At 42.4% G+C, this 20746-nt stretch overlaps 1 protein-coding gene across 4 annotated transcripts in view; it reads left to right on the forward strand.

Annotated features, from left to right (window-relative positions):
- CLSTN1 (calsyntenin 1) overlaps positions 1 to 20746 on the forward strand; it is a 76585-nt gene that overhangs the window by 15222 nt on the left and 40617 nt on the right. For 2 of the 4 annotated variants that reach the window (XM_075190297.1, XM_075190299.1), the window contains exons 2-8: positions 5807 to 5929; positions 13526 to 13555; positions 15275 to 15470; positions 17194 to 17402; positions 19110 to 19259; positions 19427 to 19612; positions 19906 to 20154. In XM_075190297.1, coding sequence (XP_075046398.1) covers positions 5807 to 5929; positions 13526 to 13555; positions 15275 to 15470; positions 17194 to 17402; positions 19110 to 19259; positions 19427 to 19612; positions 19906 to 20154 — 1143 coding nt within the window. The remainder of the gene's footprint in view (positions 1 to 5806; positions 5930 to 13525; positions 13556 to 15274; positions 15471 to 17193; positions 17403 to 19109; positions 19260 to 19426; positions 19613 to 19905; positions 20155 to 20746) is intronic. The other 2 variants (XM_075190298.1, XM_075190300.1) reach the window with 1 other exon arrangement.

Genomic DNA, 20746 nt, shown 5'->3' on the forward strand with positions numbered 1-20746 from the left:
CTAAATTGCTATATTAACGTCCTTTGTGTTCGGCAAGCAAGTGTACAGAGGTAGCGGGTGGGGGAGGGCAAAGGACCAAACATTTCCTGCAAGATGACATTTCCTAGAGGACATCACTTCTTCCCAGTAGCTCGGATAGTTATTACTCGGTTGTATTGGTTAGAGATTCGTGGCCGTGATATGGCTTTTCTAGCAACTAAGATGATCGTGTTCACTATGGCAAGCAGGGGCCACTTATCACACTTTCAGGGAGTGTTTATTGGGTTCAAAGGAACAATGGCCCATCCACATAGGAAAGAACAACTGCCCCTTCATAAAGGACCAAAAGTAATAAGGAAATAAACTCTGCAGACTAGATTTTTATAGGGTTGGCAGGGAATGGGGGTTAGAGGCTTGATTCAAAGCTAACGCTGCTTCTAGAATATGAGAAACTGATTGTCTCTGCAGGTCGTTGTTACTGCATAATGTAGTGGGTAGTAGATCTCAAGGATGGTGTGTTAAGCTGGGTACACACTACACGGTTTTCGTCCAATAATCGGCTCAATCAGCCGACATACGACCGCTCGTTCAAAAGTCGGGTCAGTGTGTGCAGTGACACGATGGTCAAAAGTCTGCCCAAATGGACGATTGTCGCCTCATATGGTTGGTCGTACCGTTTAATATTTTCGTTCCAATCTCGTTTCCGATGTGTAGTGTGTATAAACTTCCGACAGATCTACAACAGTGAGTACGAAATTACAGTCATTGCTCACGACAACATGGCTGTAAAAAGTCGCTAAAGGGACGTCCGCTCTTCCCTTTATCGTCCTAAACAAGGCTAGTGTGTATGCAGTCCATGTACCGAGCGATCGGACCATCGATCGCATGTAAAATTGCTTGGCATAAAAAGTTGGTGGAAAATTCTGTAGTGTGTACCTAGCTTAAGACAGATAAAAGTGCATGTGAAGGAGACTGCTATCACAAGGTCAAATATATCGAGGGCAGAGGTCAGCCCTGTCTTGTGCTGCATCACTTGGCTGGAAATAGAATAGTCGCTGGGGACACACTAATAAAGTCCATGAAATGTGACTGTCACAGTATAGAGCAGATGTGTCCATTTGACTTCTTCAACATCAAGTGTTACTAGCCTAGGCCGGACCACACCATCTCCTGATATTAGATGCCGCCTTCCTCCTATAGACTAATTCTGTGCCACAAGATAGATGGAATTTGTTTCAACTTGTTTGCTAAAACTTTAAACTTTGCCAAACTCTGTAAAATGATTTGTTAAAGGGCTATAGGTGGACGTGTCCCCAGTGGGCAGCCACTTTTTGTCAGTGAATCTGATGAAAGCCTCATTACACCGTGGGAACATCTATTACCTAGGAGCCCGGTACTGTGCAGAGGGGCTGGGTGGGACAGTGTTTCTAGCTTGACGTTCGTAAAATTCCCCTGTAAAACCGTCAGGCCCCGGTGGGACAGATTGTATTATTTACAAGCTGCAAATGTTCGGTGGTAATTAATGCGTAGGACAGAGATTCTATCCCCCCTTTTGTGTTTCCCCCTAGATGTTTAGGGGCAGGTAAAGAAGCGAGTCTGGCATTTAGGGAACACTTAGATTTAAACCTCAGAACAAGGTTTGAAATGAAGTGGAAACAGAGTGAAGCAGATATTCTTGATATTATGATATGAGGGGAGTGTTCTGAAGCTAGTGACTGTTACAATTTACCAGCTTACATCTACTTTTCTACATATATTTTCAATATTTGATAACTCGATAACATAATTGATTTATTCACTTTTTCATAGCAAATTATACTGATCAGATACACATTAAACACGATAAACTCCACCTGGTATAGTGACATTTAAAGTTTTTTTCATTTTCTGCAATGATTGAAACCATGGGCTCTGGAGCTGTGTGTATTAACCATCTCCTGGATTGTGTACATGTGTATTCCTTTACGCTATTCTCTGTAGGTTGGATCATTCTGCCCCAGCAACATCGACATCAATGTACCAGATTCTGTTATTCATGTTCCTCATTACTGCCCTGTCTTCTCTTCTTCAGCAGATCTTAAATTAAAACTAAACCTGTAAAGCTGAGTGGAAGGAAGAGGGATCTGTACTGTTTTGTACCTTTCCGTCAAAATAACTCTGTTTAGTTAGATGTTTCTTAGTGGTAGCTACCATATTTCTGTCCGTACCTTACTCCAGACTTGGATCTATACATTTACCGTTGTCCAAATACGATGGCAGAGCAGGCACTATTTTGTTATTACCAATTAACACGCAAGACAAACAGATAAAACCATTCTAACCACACATGACCATATACTGGGTGACTGCATTGGTGTACAAGCAGTTATATCTGTTCCCCTATCACTAGGTCATCAGCGACCACAGACCGATAGTGGTGATCGTACAGCAGTATATACTGAGGGTAGAATGCTAATTGGTCACTTTCAGATACATATTACAATATTATTTTTTTCCTTTTTAAGTATTTTGACATTGCTTTTGTCATTCTGTCTGAGTTATTTCAGACTCTGTGAGGACAGTTAAGTAGAAAGGAGCCCATAGACTTCTAGTATAAACTTGCAGAAAAGAAGTGAAGTGTTAGCCCTGTAGGCTCTGATCGTATCCTACAGTAGTAACTGTGTATTTGCAGCCACCTTATCGAAGTAGAGTAGGGTTTGCGGAACAGGATAAAGCCGACTTTAAAACCATGTAATCTTCCATCTCTCAGGCTGGCTTCCTTATAAATGCTGATGGAACATGTGATAAGTGTTTGTTATTTAATGAGGTCATGGAGAACTCCCAGCCTACATCTCGGCTGGATTCTTTTTGTGCAAGTTATTCATAAGCAGTAACTGGGGGGATACTGTGGCTGGATACAAACCCATACTGAATAAATAAAGTGAGATTTGTTTGTTGCACCTGATTGATGGGCACACCTGGTCTATATACCCAAGTTGGCCGGACAATGCCAGTTTGGTCAGATTCCGCCACTCTGTTCTCAGGATAAATGACTGGATCCCACGAAGCTTCCGTAGTATGTGTAGCAGGTGACTACAGAGATGTACTGCATGTATGGACCTGCTAGGTGGGATTATTGTGTCTTATACTTAGTTCCCCTGCTCACATGTTCCAGTACCTTGTTGCTGTACTCAGTTTGGTCATTGAGATGGTGCCTGCAGTTAAATAGATTGGATTTAGTCACACATTTGGATGATGAATTCAGAGGAGAACACACGGATGTCAGTATGATGGGGGAGCAGCCTCACTATGTAATGACCGTAGTAGCAGTGCTTCCATGTAGGAAAGAGTTTGTGAGTTATACAGAACTGAATAAATATCAGAATGCATGGTACCTACAGTATTTACCGAGGTGTGTTATAGATTCTTGTGGGGCCATCTTGCATTTCAAGTAAATTTTGGTTTGAGCCATATCTTTGGAATATTGTTTATACATCAGCAATGCTGCTGTTTGTCATGGTCACACGGCATTATCTGGCATGGTGCGCTGTGAAATCTGCTCAATGGCCCAATTTCGTCTGCCATATTGCAATGTGCTGCGATTCAGCTCTACTGAAATGCCTGGTGAGATATTTATTTACTGGGGACGGAGCAGTCAGGCGGTGCAGCCACAGACAATTCACAGAGTTATCTCCTAATAGGGCCTGATAGCAGCAATTGCACAAATGTAAAAGCACAGATAATCAGATTATTGCAGATAAAGACTTCAACTTGATTAGCCTTAGAAGTGTTCTGCACTGGATATTGCAGGGCCAGAGGATTTGCTTATCTCTATATTGGTTGGTAATTAGCAACTATTTACTTGAATTTAGGGTGCACTAGAATAAAACATTGTAACTATTGCAGGGGCCTGATTACATTGGTGTATGGGTATAAGGAAATACATAGAGTACAAATTACATATGTGCAGATGAAAAGATTTACTATTTTCTTCATTGACTTAATGACCTTCACTCAATGTATTTTTTTAAAAAAATAAAAAAAATTGTAACTTCGTAGTAATTTGGATGATTCTCTTCTTTATTATGTCTTTTTCCCTGCATATAGGATTTTTGTGCACTGTGAATGCAGTGTACGTGCCACATGTATAGCTCTCAGTAGTGTTGATCATGGACCCCTATGGCACTTCTCCCAGACTGTTAATTCTATACGTGTGAAGTTCCATGCATTTAAAAAATATTGGTATGTGTCCCTTTAAGACACACAGTGATGTAAATAGGACTTTATGACCTTGTGATTCCAATGTCAGAGAAGTGCCGCACAGCACAGCAGAAACAGGCATATAAACGGGATTGTATAGTTGGGAAAAATAGCACAAATAAAGCAAACAATATTTAAAAATCAGCTCTCTTGCATCATGGACAAGAGCATATATAATAAATATATATATATATATATATATATATATATATTCTCCACCTTCATCGGATCTGTTGACTTCATCTAATAATTGACTTGCAGACATCAGCAACTACACAGCCCACTGCTACAGCAGAAGCACCTCTGTTCATCAGCAAGCTCCCAAAATATCCCAAGCGGGCAGCAGACTGGTTAGCATATTTGCCTCACAGTGCTGGGGTCATAGATTGGATTCCAACCCAGGGTGCAAAGTTTGTATGCTCTCCCCATGTGTGTGTATAGATTGTAAGCTCCACTGGGGCAGGGACTGATGTGAGTGGTTATATATTCTCTCTGAAGCACTGTATAACATGTAGGTAGGTGTTCTGTAAATAACTGTTAATATATAAAATAAAAAGTTCAGGAGATGTCCTATCGAAACTCCAACACTTCTACTGTACATCAGCTCTATTGGCTGAAGCGCTGTAAGCCCAGGAGGTGTCGCGCTCGGAGGACCGTAGGCCATGGAGTGGAGATACCGCAGGTTTAGCCCTAATCATCACTTTAAATGCATTCAAGGGACCTGTTGCTGCACACTGTACTGTGTAAACAGACCTTTCATTGCAATCTACATCTGTTTCTTTTTTGCATTTTAAGTACCACTCTTCAGTAATCCATAAATCCCATATAGAACAGGTTGTGAGATTTGTCTGGTAAATACAGAGTCATGGAACTGTACTGGGCAGCTGGACCTCTCTAGATGCTAATCTTTAAAGCATGGTCCTGTCCCTGGAAATGAAAGGCATTTGACAACAATAGATACCCACACACCCTATGGATTCACCACCCCATACAAGAGCTAACTGGCCCCAAATTGTGCTCTGCATGGGCCCAAAAAGACAGTCTACCCCGGTCACCATCTGATAGTGAGCAATCCTAAATTCGAGTGAAAGATGACTGTATATGTCAATGTTGGCTAATCTGTGACACTCCAGGTGTTGTGAAACTACAAGTCCCACCATACCCTTCCAGCAATAAGCTGCTATATATTGGCAAAGCATGCTGGGACTTGTAGTTTCACAACACCTAGAGTGTCACAGATTTAGCCAACACTGGTATATGTGGTCACATCTGCATGACGGGTTCCCCTACAGGCCGCACAGACGGGTCTGTCAGATATTTCTATACACCATTTGTTTTGGTATGGGCACCATAGAAGCAGTGGCTATAACCATAGGCAGCACCCGGCTGATTCCCTGGTCCCTATCAGGCTATTGCACACTAACCATCCACACAACATGTCTTTTGTACCTTACAATGTTGGGATCTTCCCAAGAAATCTCTTAATGTTCATTTATACAATTCAGAATTTGTTTTACCTTTTTTTTTAAATAACATTTTACTCTCCTTTCTTAATGTGTTTTTTTTTTTTCCATTCTTTTTTCCATAGTTAATAAACATAAGCCATGGATTGAAACTACGTACCACGGAATTGTAACAGAAAACGATAATGCCGTTTTGCTGGACCCTCCTCTAATAGCGCTAGACAAAGATGCTCCGCTGCGTTATGCAGGTATGAGCCCTCTGTTTAAGTCCATGTCTTGTGACCTCTTTTGTTGGTTTGTTTTGAAATAATGCTGAAATGTTATGCTGTCTTCAAATCATCATCTAACATGGAAGTTGTATTTGTATTTACATTTAATTGCAGTGCTTATTTTTATATTATCTTTTAAGCAAAAATAACTTTCAATACTGTGGTTTTTTTTATTTTAAAGTTGTTTGCTGGGATTTCTATGGTGTACGTTGTTGCATGATGTTTTGGGGGATGTGCAGTCTGTAACACCAGGAAAAGTCAGACTATTTGCTGCTGCTAATTGACGATGATGAACTTGGCATTTGGGCTCACGCACCATCTACACACATCAACTCATTGGCTGCGGCTCCTCTTCAGCACACAGTGATCACATTCGGCCACGGAGGTTTCTGCTTCAGCGGACTCCTAGCCCCTGGGTCCATGAGGCCTCCCTGTCAGACAGCACCTCTCCGCTGAGCTGAGACGCAGCTTCTCAATCGTTCCACTCCGTTTGTTAGCAAATTGTTCATATAATTTTGCTTGGCAACTCTCCTTATTTCTGTTAGACATATGGGAGTGGACAGGCGTATAGAACATATGTGTTTAAGTGTATTTCACTAGTTTATTGTTTTCCCTATTTCTGACCTTGTTTGTAGAGATGGAGATTTCTGTTACTAGCAGTGTACTATTAGGCTAGGTACACACTGAAGAATTTTCCAACCAACATGTTCTCTCAAATGATTGTACCTACGACTGAAAGTCTGATCAGTCTGAAGATTCATTCATACACACTGACACGATTTACTTTTAGATCTGTGCTCTTCCTCTGGTCCTCTAGTCTTCACAGAATGACAGCACCAATATTTATTATTGTCACATTGTCACACTGATTAAACCGCCTTGTTATAGCCATCCACATGTCCTAACAAATTTTGTTATCTTCTGTGACTCTGAAACTAAACATTCTGTCTCGGAACGATCAAATGAATTATTCCTTCTACAGCACTCTCTACATTTATTCACGGGGACATTCATCGCTAGCATCGGCTGAATAAAGCCCGACTCAGTAACCTCTACGGAGATCGGGAGCATGAGTGTGTACACACTACATGACCGGTCGGTGATCGGGAGCATGAGTGTGTACACACTACATGACCGGTCTGTGATTGGTCGGAAAATATTAAATAGTGCGACCAACCAAATGAAATGGTGATCGGCACTTTGGGACGACTTTAGATCATGGTGTCACTATACACATATTTACACCATATCTGACCAAACGGTCGGATGTCGGCTGATTGGAGGGGTTTCGTGCAGTCATCGGGCCAGTGTGTACCCAGCCTAACTGTTAGTACTGTTTGTGTTTTCAGCCAGTTATATGATAAACGAATGTTCAGCCTAGTAGAAGTCTAAACGACTGCTGCTTGGCCTTGTTGCTGAGCTAACGGGTTTTATTTTCATAGGAGTGAGCTGCTTTTCTATATAATTAGACCTATTATACCTGATAGACTTCTTTGCTGGTGGAAGGTTTTTTGTTTTTGTTTTTTTTTAAGAACTTTATTTATAACTCTCATCACGCAGCATACATAGACCAAACATGAATATTGGGGGCCAGAGGAACTGACAGTTTATAATTCAAACAGAGAGATATAGGACACATATATAATGTGGGCAGGTCATACATTCAGGCATCTGACCTAGCAAAGTACAGATGTGACTTAATGGAGATGAAAGATACAGGGGTGTGATGTTTTATTTACTAATTGGGGAAGGAGAAGGGGGTGACTGAGCCCTAGCGTGGGAGATGGTGTAAGTTTTTAACCTTATGCCGCCTAAATTCTGGTTTCCTCTCAGGTCTGACATATAATGCCGTATGCACCACGCACTGTAACTGTGATTTGCAAAATATTGTATAGTTGGTTACATGGTGTGACCAGGCTGGTAATTTGGTATTTTTAACAAAATCCATCTGATGTTTCAAGTTTAAATTAAAGAGAGAGAAAAAATCCATTAAAACCCCAAATTCAGAAAATGACAAGTCATCAGCCTATGGGACTACTGACTGGGACGTTCAGGGCCGGCTTAGGGGGGACACTATATAGCACCAAGGGGAATCTGGAGACGACTGTTGTGGCCTCGGTTTACTGGACCTCTGTCCACGAGCCAAAAGTTTTTATTTTAAGAAGTTACTGCAACTTTTCGTAAAAATATAGTTATTTACAGCCATATCTGTATACAGGGATCCTATTCAACAATACAGAAATAGTTTCAGTGGCTCTCTTTGCATTTAAAATAAATAACTGTATTTCTTCCTGGAAAAACACTTTAGAATTAAATATGCCTTATTAGCCGATGATCAACCATATTACGCAGCTATGAAATGGTGCTGGAAGCAGGACCTGAGACCATGACCAATTCCTGGAAGCGTTTCCAAACATTCACCCAATCTGGATCTTCAGTCCATACAAACTGGACGCTGCCACATTCCCGGAGAGTTGAGTCAGCAGGGGCTGCTCATGTCACAATAGTAAACAAAAAGGCCTTGTTCTGTCCCTCCCCCAGGAGAACAAATAGCAGAGCCTTTGTCCCAGCTTCTCTAGTAGGTGTTTTTGTTGTGTGTGAATTGCAAGAAGCCCTTTAACTACGGTGGAAATATTTTGCTACAAGATCCGGTTGCACAGACGTGTTAAGCTGCTTAGATGTCTCGCCACATAGACGTATCTTTTGGTTAAGCTGTGTCACATATACATCTGCAGCGTTACAGATTCCTGGCAGCTTGGGGACAGTTAGGGGTTAATGACCATGGCCTTGCTGGAACGTAGGGCATGCTGTCATAAATCGGTGGCATTCTGCAGTGTTTTTGTTCCCTGGGAATGTTGGTTTTGATTAGATCTGAACATTCATGTATAATTCATGTCCCACACAATATAGTTTTGCACAGTATGTGTCCATCCATCCAGAACCACAGTTGGATTAATTCACACACTGCACATTTTCTCTCATGGTTTCTGCACACCAGGCTATAAACGAAGCTTAGTACTGGGGAGAGACTGTGTGCTCATGCCAAGCAGCCATCTTGCCCAAAAAAGTATTTGTAGGACGGAGACCGACGCACTGTCTGTGTAACTGGAATGTCCTATGGCATGTATCTGAATAACATCTAGTAAAACATCTGTAATATGGAGGCATGCTGCCCCGTGTATACCAACCTGCAGGACTGCCGTTTCCACTGTAAGCATAACAAACCTGCCGATTCAGCACTAGTATCAGTGCCCAGGATAGATACATGTGAAACCTTGCTGTCTGCACCCCCTCTCCCCAATCTCTGTGGTTTACTTATATTCAGGCATTTCTTATTTACTTGGCAATGTCAACTGCAGGTGACAGCAATGTAAATTGTTTAAGAGGGCTACTTTCTGGCTGGACCCTAGCTCCTAGCATTTGTTGCTGGGCCATCAAGGACATGTTACCTTGCAGGAGTGCCCACCACTCGTTGGGGAGTCTCTAGCTAGTCCTCCAACTCTAAAACCCCCCATCATTTCCGACATGACTTCAGTGAGCAGGTACTTATATGTACGGTCCCAGCAGTCCTGCCAAAAGTCCTGACTGTTAAGCGGCTGAGAATTAGAGCCGTCTTGTCTAATTTGGGGCAGTTGGGATGTACGGCCCACCTCATATTCATAATTTTGTCATCGCTCAGTGAAGTCGAAGTGAATTAAAACTCTGTCTTCTCCTGATTGTGGGCATCGCCAAGATGGCTGCTTCTAGTTGGTGTAGGGAACGGGGACACTTATGTGTACACCAGGAAAACTTCTTCCTCTTTCAGCCAAAAGGCTGAAATAGATGTTACACTTGGACTGAGTACTTAATTAAAGCTACAGTATTAAGTTACAGACAATCCGAAATACTGTTTTTGGAGTTCTGTACGTGCCTGGCTCGTCACACCCAGGGCAGCAATCCTAATCATCTCATCTGTGGCAGAATGAGTGGGAGGGTTACTGAATTCCAGTGATCCACAGAACCTGTGTATTTGTCTGTTTTCATTAGAGATGGTATCGAGGTTTCTGTTTACAAACCCTCCATTAGTTTTCTATTTATACGTACGCAGAGTACGTCTGCCTCTAACACAACACGCATATTGATCACTTTCCATGGGCTTGTGTTGTTTTTGATATTGTAAGTGCAACGTGCCAGAAGACACCTTTCAGGTGATATCTCTGCAGTTTACTGTTTTAGGAACCTGACATTGATTAAGTTATCCTTTTGTAACGCGGGTTCTGCCAGCTCTCCCCGCGCTCACCGGTGATGCAATTTTAACAAATTTTAAAAGGAATAAAAGACGACCTCGTTGAAGTGAGGGAAGCAGAGGACTTTGAGAACTTTCTGGGAGTGGAAGGAGCCTGTGCCTGGAATGTAAATGAGAATATATTATATACTGCAGGCTGGAACATGTGATCTGAGAATCGCAGCCTCCCGTCTCCCGCTAGGAATCTGCACCTTGTTCCACCGTCTCCTCCTTTACATTGTTCTGCCGTGGAGGAAATGCAGCATCTGGAATAAACTCGTCCTTTCCTTAATTATGAAGCCCTCAATTATTAATTTATTTATTTATTTTTGTTTATTAAATACATCCGACAATATTTTCTTTCTAGGTTTTTTTTATTCATCTTGTTATTCCAGTGCTGCTTGGAAACCTATGTTATAATTTTGTTGTGTTTAAAGTCATCAATGTATATGAGGTTTAGTGGTTCCCTAAATCACCGTATAAACTAAATAACTGTTCAGTCTGTAATGAGGAGCTCGCCAGACTTTGGTATCATCCAAACAAATCTGGTCATGGCTCCAATTGTTTTGGGACCATGTGCTGAGGTGTGTGGACAGTTTGGACAACTGAAGAGGAATTAAGAATCCAAATGAAACCCAACATTGTTTTTTTTCCTTTATGTCCTTATGGATTTCTTTATGGAGAAACTATATAATTAAAATACCAGAATTAAATGTTTATTAAACGCCATTTTAAGAGAGACAACATTTCCACTTCAGTAAAGTATAATTTTTTTGCTCTCCTAGACAACAGTGATTCATGCCCATCAATGTGCTGTAATGACAAGTTACATGGCCCTAGTTCTACAACTTGTGGCTCTCCAGCTGCTGTGAAACTACAAGCCCCAGCATGCTCTGCCTGGAGACAGGCAGTCAATAGCTGACAGGGCATGCTGGGGCTTGTAGTTTCACAACACGTAGAGCCGCAGGCTGGCCTGGCCTAGTTTGTTCTCCCAAACCTACAGACACGGGTTGCATGCCTTGTAGTGGTTGCAGGTGGAGTCCAATCTTAGTGCACTAAACATCTTCTGTATGTTACATAAACCATTGTTTTTACACACTCATTAGGTAATTATGGCTAAGTGGGATTAACAATTAGATTGCTCATTCACAGCGGGAGAGCGCAGGAGATTGCAGAGTATGTACTTGTTTTATTAACGCTTCAGTCTCTGAGGATCTGTTGGATCCGCCTCCCGTGTCTGGCTTCTGTTTACCCAGCTAATTATTGCCTCACCCCACACAGATTATCATGCAGAACAATGAGGTCATGGGTCTGGTTCTACCCTCTGTTCTATGTACAACACAGATACCCGTCCCCTGCATATAGTACATGTCAGTGTCAGGGGCTCCCGTGGGACTAGATAAAGACAGAGCAGGCTGTGCCCTCCATACAAGGCCACACAGCCCTTGTCACTGCGTATTATCTGCTGAGAGCTCATATCACACCCATTAAACATTACTAATGTGCGACCACACTGGTTATCACAGAGACATCTGTAGTCCAGCATAAGTCATGGATGTCTCGTCATTTATTTATATAGCGCCAGCGTATTCCGTAGCACTTTAGGAACGCACACAGTAATAAAACAAGACTGGGTAATACAGACAGAGAAGGAAGAGGGTGGTAATAGGGTAACCTAGCGAGGGTAAGAGGGATTTATGACAGGGATTGGCAGTAGACGGATCATACAATGTTATATAAATAGTGTTACTATATTCTTGCTGTGACTGGAGCTTGTAGTTTAGATTCTCCTGCTATTTATTTGCATTACAAGCAGGTCTGATCCACAAAGAGCCTCTCCATGAGCCCCGCGGCTTTCATCCCCAATATAAAGCAGGATAGGCTTTAGAAAGCAACAATAGGAAAGACCACAATTAGCAGCGTCTGAATGGGAGTCCTGCATGGTGTTTTGGTGGAGTAGTTTAAAGAGACATGTCTTGTCCTGTGCTAGTCTCTCACCACTGCGTCAATAAACACAAAGCTCAGATGTCTCTGTATATAAACGTTCGCTCTTCCTACCTGCTATACCTGTGTGTCAGCAAGTGGATCATATGATGTGTCTAGGTGGAAAAATGAGGCAGCTAAAAAGCCTTTTGGGCAAAGCTGCTAACCTGATTACTAAGACATTGTGTCAGCCATAGCGCGTCTCCCCCGCCGGCTGAAATTCTCATCATTGCTCTATATGATGTGAGGAGAACTCGGTGCTGACTTAAATAAAGCTTAAAACTAATTATCCCAAGCGTTCCTAATGCATAGAATAGGGCCCCAGCTATCTGTTTCATTAATGTTAATTTGGCATATGTGCATTCATCAGCGGTGGAGGGATAGCCCCAGGATGGCCATTTAATTTGTAGATTTATTTGTAGTTTGTCCATCAAAACCAATGAATGTGCTTTGCCCCCCTTGGGGGATGGCAGGAATACATTTACTGTATCTTATTTGCCACAGTTTTATGGCAGCAGAGAATAGTTACAATAATTTTTTTTTTTTATTTAAATGCTGAATCTTTAAGTCTGGTCTGTTCCAAGTTAATACATAAGTGTTGGCGTACTGGCTGCACTGTTAAGGCAACTGTGATAATGAGCTAGCTGTGCATTAATATCACACTTAAGTGTTTTGAACTACGAACAATCAAAAACAATCCTTGACAAGCAAACTGCTTTAAATCACTCTTAGGGAAGTTTTCACAGGTTGGTTGAATGGGAGGGAGAAAGTTGTGATGACATGAAATCAAGTGACAGGCGATGGTTTCTGATGCATCTAGTGGCGTGGTCTCAGGAAGTTAAACACGGGATTAACGTGTGTGTGTGTTTGTGTGTAAGCTCCTGTCACAGGTAAACATGAACGGTTATTCCTGCCCTAGCACAATAATTGGATATAAATCATTAATGTGGTACACACAGTGCACCTGGAACTATGAATGCACTTTCTCCTTCTGTAGTATATGACTGCGCGCAAACAGCGACTATGACTTCCTTGCCTGCGTTCTCGCGGACATGAGACGAGGCCACAGAACGGCTGCCACCAATGCGCTGTAGGTTTGGAGTCCGCTGTAACCCCTTCCTACCTAACCTGTGCCTCTCTCTCCCATAACGAGTGCCAGGCGCTCCTGTCTGTATAGTTCCATGTGTTACGTGTTGTTTCTCCCGCCTTATTCAGCAGCAGAAGATGGGACAGGTACTGGCTGGGGAGTAAGACTTTGTCATACAATCTGTGTGTATCTCTGATGCTCTCTCTACTTACTGACACAGGTTTATCTTTTCTCCCTTTAGAGAGTTTTGAGGTGACAGTCACCAAAGAAGGTGATAACTGGGTTCTTTCTATCCTCTTATGACTTTATTAACCCACTAACTTTTTGGTTCTGAAAATGGGGAATCAGCACTTGGGCTCCTTCAGCGCCATACAGCCCGCAATGTAGATTGCCGTTCAGTATTGGCTCTGAAGGGGTAAACAGAAGATACTGATCCCCTTTCTTATAATCTTCTGTTTTCTTTTATGTTAATTTTTTTATTTATTTATTTCTAATTGAAAATGATTTATGTGACAAATCTCCCCCCATTGGTTAGAAATATCTGGTGAGCAGACATCCATTCCAGGACATTAATGTTACATTGCAGGTAAGATCGATGAGCAGAGTTCTGTATGGCAGAGGGGGACTTACGTCTTCATAGAACAATCATTCATTGACATACACGTGCCTTACTGCAACTTAGACTAAGTACATGATCTCCCTGCCCCCTCTCAGTGTCCTTATATACCATCCAGTAGAGTGGTTACTTTTCTATTGTTCTACGATACAGCAACCGTCTGATTTGTCTATAAACAAACTGTTGTATTACTACAAGTCCCCACACAGCTAGCTTTTGTTGTCAGAGAAGTCTGAGACTTGTAGTTCTCAGACGGCTGGTGAGTAACAGGTTGCCCAAGGTATAGCTTTAGATCTGATCATATATGTCTGTGTGTAAGCTAATCCAATGACTCAGTGTCACGTTAGTAACCCACCAGCTTGTAGGAGGTCTCCCAGTTTCCAGTTGTTTGTAAATGTTTCCATAAACTGGATGACAAGGATAGCCAACCAGTCTGGGTATTTGTGTATAAATGCTCACACATAAACCTCTATATATAGAATACATTGACGCCACGTTTACAATAGGTGCATTTATCCGTCGGGTCCGGTGTCTGGTTGGGATAGCTGCTGAAATGGATGTCTGAACTATTGATATTTCTACGTCTCCCATAACGTTTTTTGCATTTGATTCCCTAATTTTAGCCAGGATCATTGCACAGGAAGACTTCTTCTTATTAATGCTTATTTTTGTTTTGTTTTGTTTTTGTTAAATTTCTTCTTCTTTCTTTTACCTTCTCTCTCTCCAATCCCCCCCCCCCCCCCCCCCCGACCCACGAGATCTGCTTTTGTAGCAGAATGTCAATAATCAGTGCTGTGGCTATAATGTCACGCTGTGCATTATAACCATCTGCACTTGAAATGAACATTGCCCAATTGCTTGGCAAAGATGGAATAATACCAGCCGCTTCGGCTGCTCGTCCCCCTCCCTCCTATTACTTTCTCTCCCCCCTTCTCCTTTCTGTTTTCCGTTCTTAGTGTAAATGCTGAGTATTCCTGTGAAATGCCTGTCTATCTATATTTCTCTATATTTATTTTTTCTCTTTTGTATTCCTGCATGAATGGATGCAAGATACTGGACTTGCTTGAAAGGCAGGCATCTGCTTCTTGTAAATAACAGTCCCTGGACTTCACCCATCTAGTAAAGCACAGTGCTTCTGCCTTGCCCACAAACCCTCACACCCCCCTGGCTGCCAAATATGTCATATTTTATTTGTTTGTTTTGGTTGTCTTATATATCTGTGTTGCTCTTTTACCCCTGTGTCTGTACGTTAACCCTTTTACTGCTGGGTTGTCCGAGCTTTGAGGAGATCTCGGGCAGTGGAAGGGTTAAGTCTCTGCTGGTTGCGGCTGTAACCTACGTTTTTCCCCTCTCGTCTCTCCGTCATGTTTCTAGGTGAAATCTGCGGCTTTAAGATACACGAGCAGGACGTGCCGTTTGAGGCCGTGGTGGTGGACAAGACCACCGGGGAGGGTGTGATTCGCTCCACGGAGAAGCTGGACTGCGAGTTACAGAAAGATTACACCTTTACTATCCAGGCGTATGATTGCGGCAAAGGACCAGACAGCTCAAGCGCCAAAAAGTCCCACAAGTAAGATCGATGACAGATGTGAGCTTGTGAGGTGCCGGATAGGATTTGTGCATTTGATGGACCAGTGAATATAATAACTGAAGTTGACGAATATAAATCTAATAACGATAGCGCCAGTAATCTGTGGGCGGAGATTTGCAATTGCAGAATTCTGTTGGGTCAGGTCCAAAATGCCCCGATTTCCTAATTGGGTATGTTAGGAGGTATATATGTTTATATAGTCTATACAAATACAAATTGTTTGGCGTAAGAGATACGAGAGGGCACGTTGCTTGCATCAGAAAGGTCATTTGCATGTGTAAAAGTTGCACATACGTGTATGTATGTAGGGCGCATGCAGTTATAGGTACGTCCTGGTCTGAAGGAGCAGCAGATGCGTCCGCTTGCCGCCCCTCAGACACACCGATCAGAGCTGGCATCCAACTTGCCAGTATGTACAAAAACCTTTATTCAATATATATTCGGAACGTAATTGCTATGAACTTGAATAACTCAGCTCATACACCACAAACAGCTTCCCGACATGCTACAACACGCTAACCTATGGCCGGGCGAGGACTAATAAAACCTCTACTGCACAGGAGAAACGTCTTGTAAAACTAACTAGAACTGTAGTTATTGCTGCTTATTACGCTGTGTTACTGATGTCTGCTCTCGTCTCCAAAGTGCATGTACATCACAAATGGCTTTTTCTTGTCTTATGCTGCTGATCTACCTGCCCATATACATCACCCCCCCCCACCCCCACCCCCACACTATCTATGTATGTATTAGGTGATATTACACATGAAACTTCACCCCATCCTACTGTACCCCTATTGGTGCTGCTTATCTCACACTGTAAATGCATATTAGAAACCCCTGCTTCTAGCTTTCAGCAAAATGGTACAAAACCAGCCGTACCCCAGTAATGTTTCAGACATCTGTTGAATATATAAAAACGTTTGCTTTAAGAGACGTAAAGTAATTGCACATGTCTAATAGAATCTTCTCTTTGAAGCATTCACTTTAATTGCTGTTATAAACATCACATGTCTCTGTGTGTTCCGCTCTAACCGGTACCAGCAAGCCCGTACTGTCATTACCACTGATTAAAGGGAAAATTAAGCTAGTAGCAATGTTTAAATGCATTGTCTACCAACCTATGATACTGTACCTTCATATATTCCCCCCACCTTCTCTGCCTGTGTTGTAGGACCTCCACCCTGATTGAAGGAGGTGACCACTTATAATCATTTATATTTTCCAATGGGTAATGGTGATATTTTCATCACATTTATATATAATTTTCTGCTGTCTTGTAGTTGAAAACAGCATTTAAAGTAACCATTTTATGAATGTGAAGTGTGATCCCCTTCTCTGTAGGGTGAATGGTTCTACAACATTGTAAAAAGAAAAGTCCTAGTGTAGTGAATAGGGAATGGAGGGGTATGCGTGAGATCAGACTACAATCTTTTCCAACTTACTTGATACATACCAGCTAAGATCTTCAGCTCACAGGTTGATAGGTTACAACACAAACTGATATAGTACTTTTCTAGCAGAAGAATTTATAACAATGATTTGTCCATCATAAAATCTGCTGGGTGTTAGGAATTCTTTCCTACAAAGTTGTGGGTCGTTCCTGTAGTTGGTCTCGGTGAGGATACCCCCCTCTTATTAGACCACATGTATTGACTTCCTCGGTTGGTCTCATCTAAATTGTATTATTAACTTGCTGCAGGGCAACTGTTCACATCCAAGTGAACGACGTGAATGAATACGCTCCAGTCTTTAAGGAGAAGTCCTACAAGGCGACGGCCATCGAGGGAAAGAAATACGATAACATCCTGAAGGTGGAAGCTGTGGATGCCGACTGCTCCCCCCAGTTTAGCCAGATCTGCAGTTATGAGATAGTCACCCCCGACGTGCCGTTCACCATTGACAAGGACGGTAAGGCGACCAATAACCCAGACCGGGCTCACTAGGGGCTATATATAGAGAGATATGTATATAAGAGGCTGTTAGTGGTACATATAAATGTAGTTCCCAGCACTAGTCTCTCGAAGGAAAGCTTCCCAAGTTATGGCTTTAATATGGAGTCCGCTTCTGGGTAAATCCCATCTATGCAGTAAGATGAAGTACCGCTATGTTTTTCACCGTGTTCCCGTGAGAGTGCGCTGCGAGCTGGATATAATGTATCGCTATCAATCCTTGACGCGTTTCAGTATTTGTGGACACTTTCATCAGAAGGAAAATTTATGTAAATGTAGCCCGTATATCTGTGACGTAGAGTAATGCGCTGTAATAAACCAAGGAAAGGGGGATGAGTAAGTAGCCGGGAACCAACTTGTTCACACAGTCATATTTCATGTGAGAACTGGTAAATCTATTGCACATTTTTTGTATATAAATTAGCAATATATTGTTTTATTTCCCCGTATTTGTGGTGTATAACGTGCACGGAGATGGTTATGGTGCTTTGTTTTTAGTCGTGTGTGTATTTGATTTACCAATACGTCTATTAAATACAGATGTGGAAGCAGGTTGACTTCTAACCATTGCTGGAACAGGAAGTCTCTGCTCTCCGTGTGATGATCCATATGTTGCAGAATGACTTGGTGTGTTATAGAGCTCAGATACAGTGTTAGATAAAGGATCTCTGTGAGTGGTCGCTCTCCTGGCAGAGCACAGCGCTATGTAGAATGCTACCTAATTGTTTTGTTTCATTTCCGTTTTCAAGATTGAGGTTCTAAACACTATAAAACCAAGTTTTTGGAGCAGACTTTGGCAGATGATGAGCTGTGATTAATGACATTAAGCAATCTTATAGGTTTAACCAAAGTTTTTAAGCCTACTGCCTGTAAGATCCCTTGTGACAGACCCGATATTGGTATAGCTGACAAGATGGCCGCCTCCACCGTTTGTATCAGACGCTTATGTTTTAATGGTCCAACTAGCTCCTGAATTCTACATAATTTAGAATAGTCCTATTCCTTCAGAGGTCACAGGGAAGCCTGTGTGTGACTAATACCGGGAGATAACCTCTATCAGCCACAGTAAGACCCAGAAACCCAGCGTCTGATCGGTGTTTACCATGTAGATGCATTCTGTCAGCAACCAGCTTTCTAAATGTGATTTACGGGGTTTGAAGAGGAAATTAACCAAATGGAAAACATCTGGTGCTTTCCTGTGGTATTTACAGCTCATCCGCCAGTCAGATCCTTGTTTTTGAACCATTATATTAACTAATCCATGGAACAAGGGTATAGAAGTCTGCTACATTCACATTGTTGGGACTATAGTATTAAAATGACCGATCTTCTGCATGGTAGGGATTTGTTTTTAATTTTAGTGGTGTTTGCCAAAGGTCAGGATGGGTGGACTCTGCTAATCTACCCCAACTGTGTGCATTTAGTTATCAGAAGTGTCATTGAACGCCTGGGAATGAGCAAAGTCTTTTATAACCGATTCTAGTTTCTCACCTATAAAGCAGGATCGTATGATCGGTTATTCCACTTCCCTCCTCACAGTCTGTGGGTCGAACAATCACGTTGGGTAACGCAGTCTCTGATTATAAAGTGATAACTTGTTCCCTTGGACAGTTTATGGATTATGTTTTAGAGACTTGTGACCTTTTCCTAATTCTGAATGTCTCAGGTTACATCAAGAACACAGAAAAGCTGAATTATGGGAAAGAGCGTCAGTATAAACTCACCGTCACGGCCTATGACTGCGGGAAGAAAAGGGCAGCTGAAGACATATTAGTGAAAATTAGCATTAAACCAACGTGTAAAGCCAGCTGGCAGGGTAAGTAACTTGTGTCGGGACGCCGGTGGTTTGCCCGTGTAGCTCTTGTCATGTGGGTAGGGTAATGGGGATATTGCTGGTCAGCGAGTTGTATAGTGGGCATCGTATTGTCTTCTGCTTCAACAGAGGATACATTACAACAACTGTTTCCCTCTGTATTACTATAGGATGGAGTAAGAGGATAGAGTACGAGCCTGGCACAGGATCCTTGGCATTGTTCCCCGGCATGCATCTGGAGACATGCGATGAGCCAATCACTTCCATTCAAGCCACTGTACAGCTGGAAACCAGCCACATTGGCAAAGGGTGCGACAGGGACACGTACTCGGAGAAGTCCATTCACAGGCTCTGCGGTAAGAACCTAAAGCTCTTATACTTCTGCCTTTATGGTCAAATGGTTGAGTGAAAAGATCCATCAACCTTTTGCTATTTGCAGAACTGAATCTGTTTAGAAACCAGGTGCAGATCTAATATTGGGCTAAGTAGAGTCCTCACAAACCCCCTCATCACCCTAACTAACCGTATATATAATGTGTTTATGTTGTGTAATTGTGAAACTAAAATGAGTGTGGATTTCACCTGTATCAGAACATGGTCTGGTAAAAGCACCACGAGGTCCTGACGGTCTCTCTCTGCTTCTACGTAGGAGCTACATCCAACACCGCAGAGCTGCTCCCCCCTCCCAGCGCTGCCGCCAACTGGACGGTGGGACTCTCCACAGACAACGGGCACGACAGCGACCAGGTGTTTGAGTTTAACGGTACGCAGGCAGTGAAGATCCCCGACGGCGTGGTGACCGCTGACCTGAAGGAGCCCTTTGTGATATCGGTGTGGATGAGACACGGACCAGGAGGCCGAGAGAAAGAGACCATCATGTGTAATTCAGACAAGACAGGTACTGGCTTCCTTTTATATTGGCTATATATAAAGGACATTCACTGTATTGAATGATTTTTACTGCTGTGCTGCCAACCTATGGGAAATGGGGAGACAATAAGTGTAATTAAACAGGAGTAACAATACATAGGGGGTCTAATGTGTTTGTATGGCTAAAAGTAAAACACTTCTATTTCGTTATATGTCCGGAGTTATGTGACAGATTCAATAGATTTCTGTGCTCTTTAACCAAAACTATGCAGTAAGCAGAAACTTTAATTTGTAAGGCAACTTGTGACTTGGGGAACTACCTGCTTGGTACAAATAAGTTGTGCAGGAAGCGATATCTATAGTTAATCACACCCAACAAAGTAGCTGTATGTAATCATTTATGTAGGCTTTCTGAAGTAGACTCCACGGATCATGTTCAGTTCAGTGTGCCCCTATAGGTAGATCTACATTGAATAACTGAAGGGTAGAGCAGCTTAATTCTGTCTGTGAGGCGTTGGCCCTCACTCACAGAACCTAAAATTAGTGTTAGGAGGGTGACTGAGGGACTCACCGACCCAGGACACAAGGCATGGTATTTTTGTCCTTTAGGTGTTTGGAGG

This window comes from Mixophyes fleayi, chromosome 11, assembly GCF_038048845.1.
Source record: "Mixophyes fleayi isolate aMixFle1 chromosome 11, aMixFle1.hap1, whole genome shotgun sequence".
In the NCBI taxonomy this organism is placed as follows: Eukaryota; Metazoa; Chordata; class Amphibia; order Anura; family Limnodynastidae; genus Mixophyes; species Mixophyes fleayi.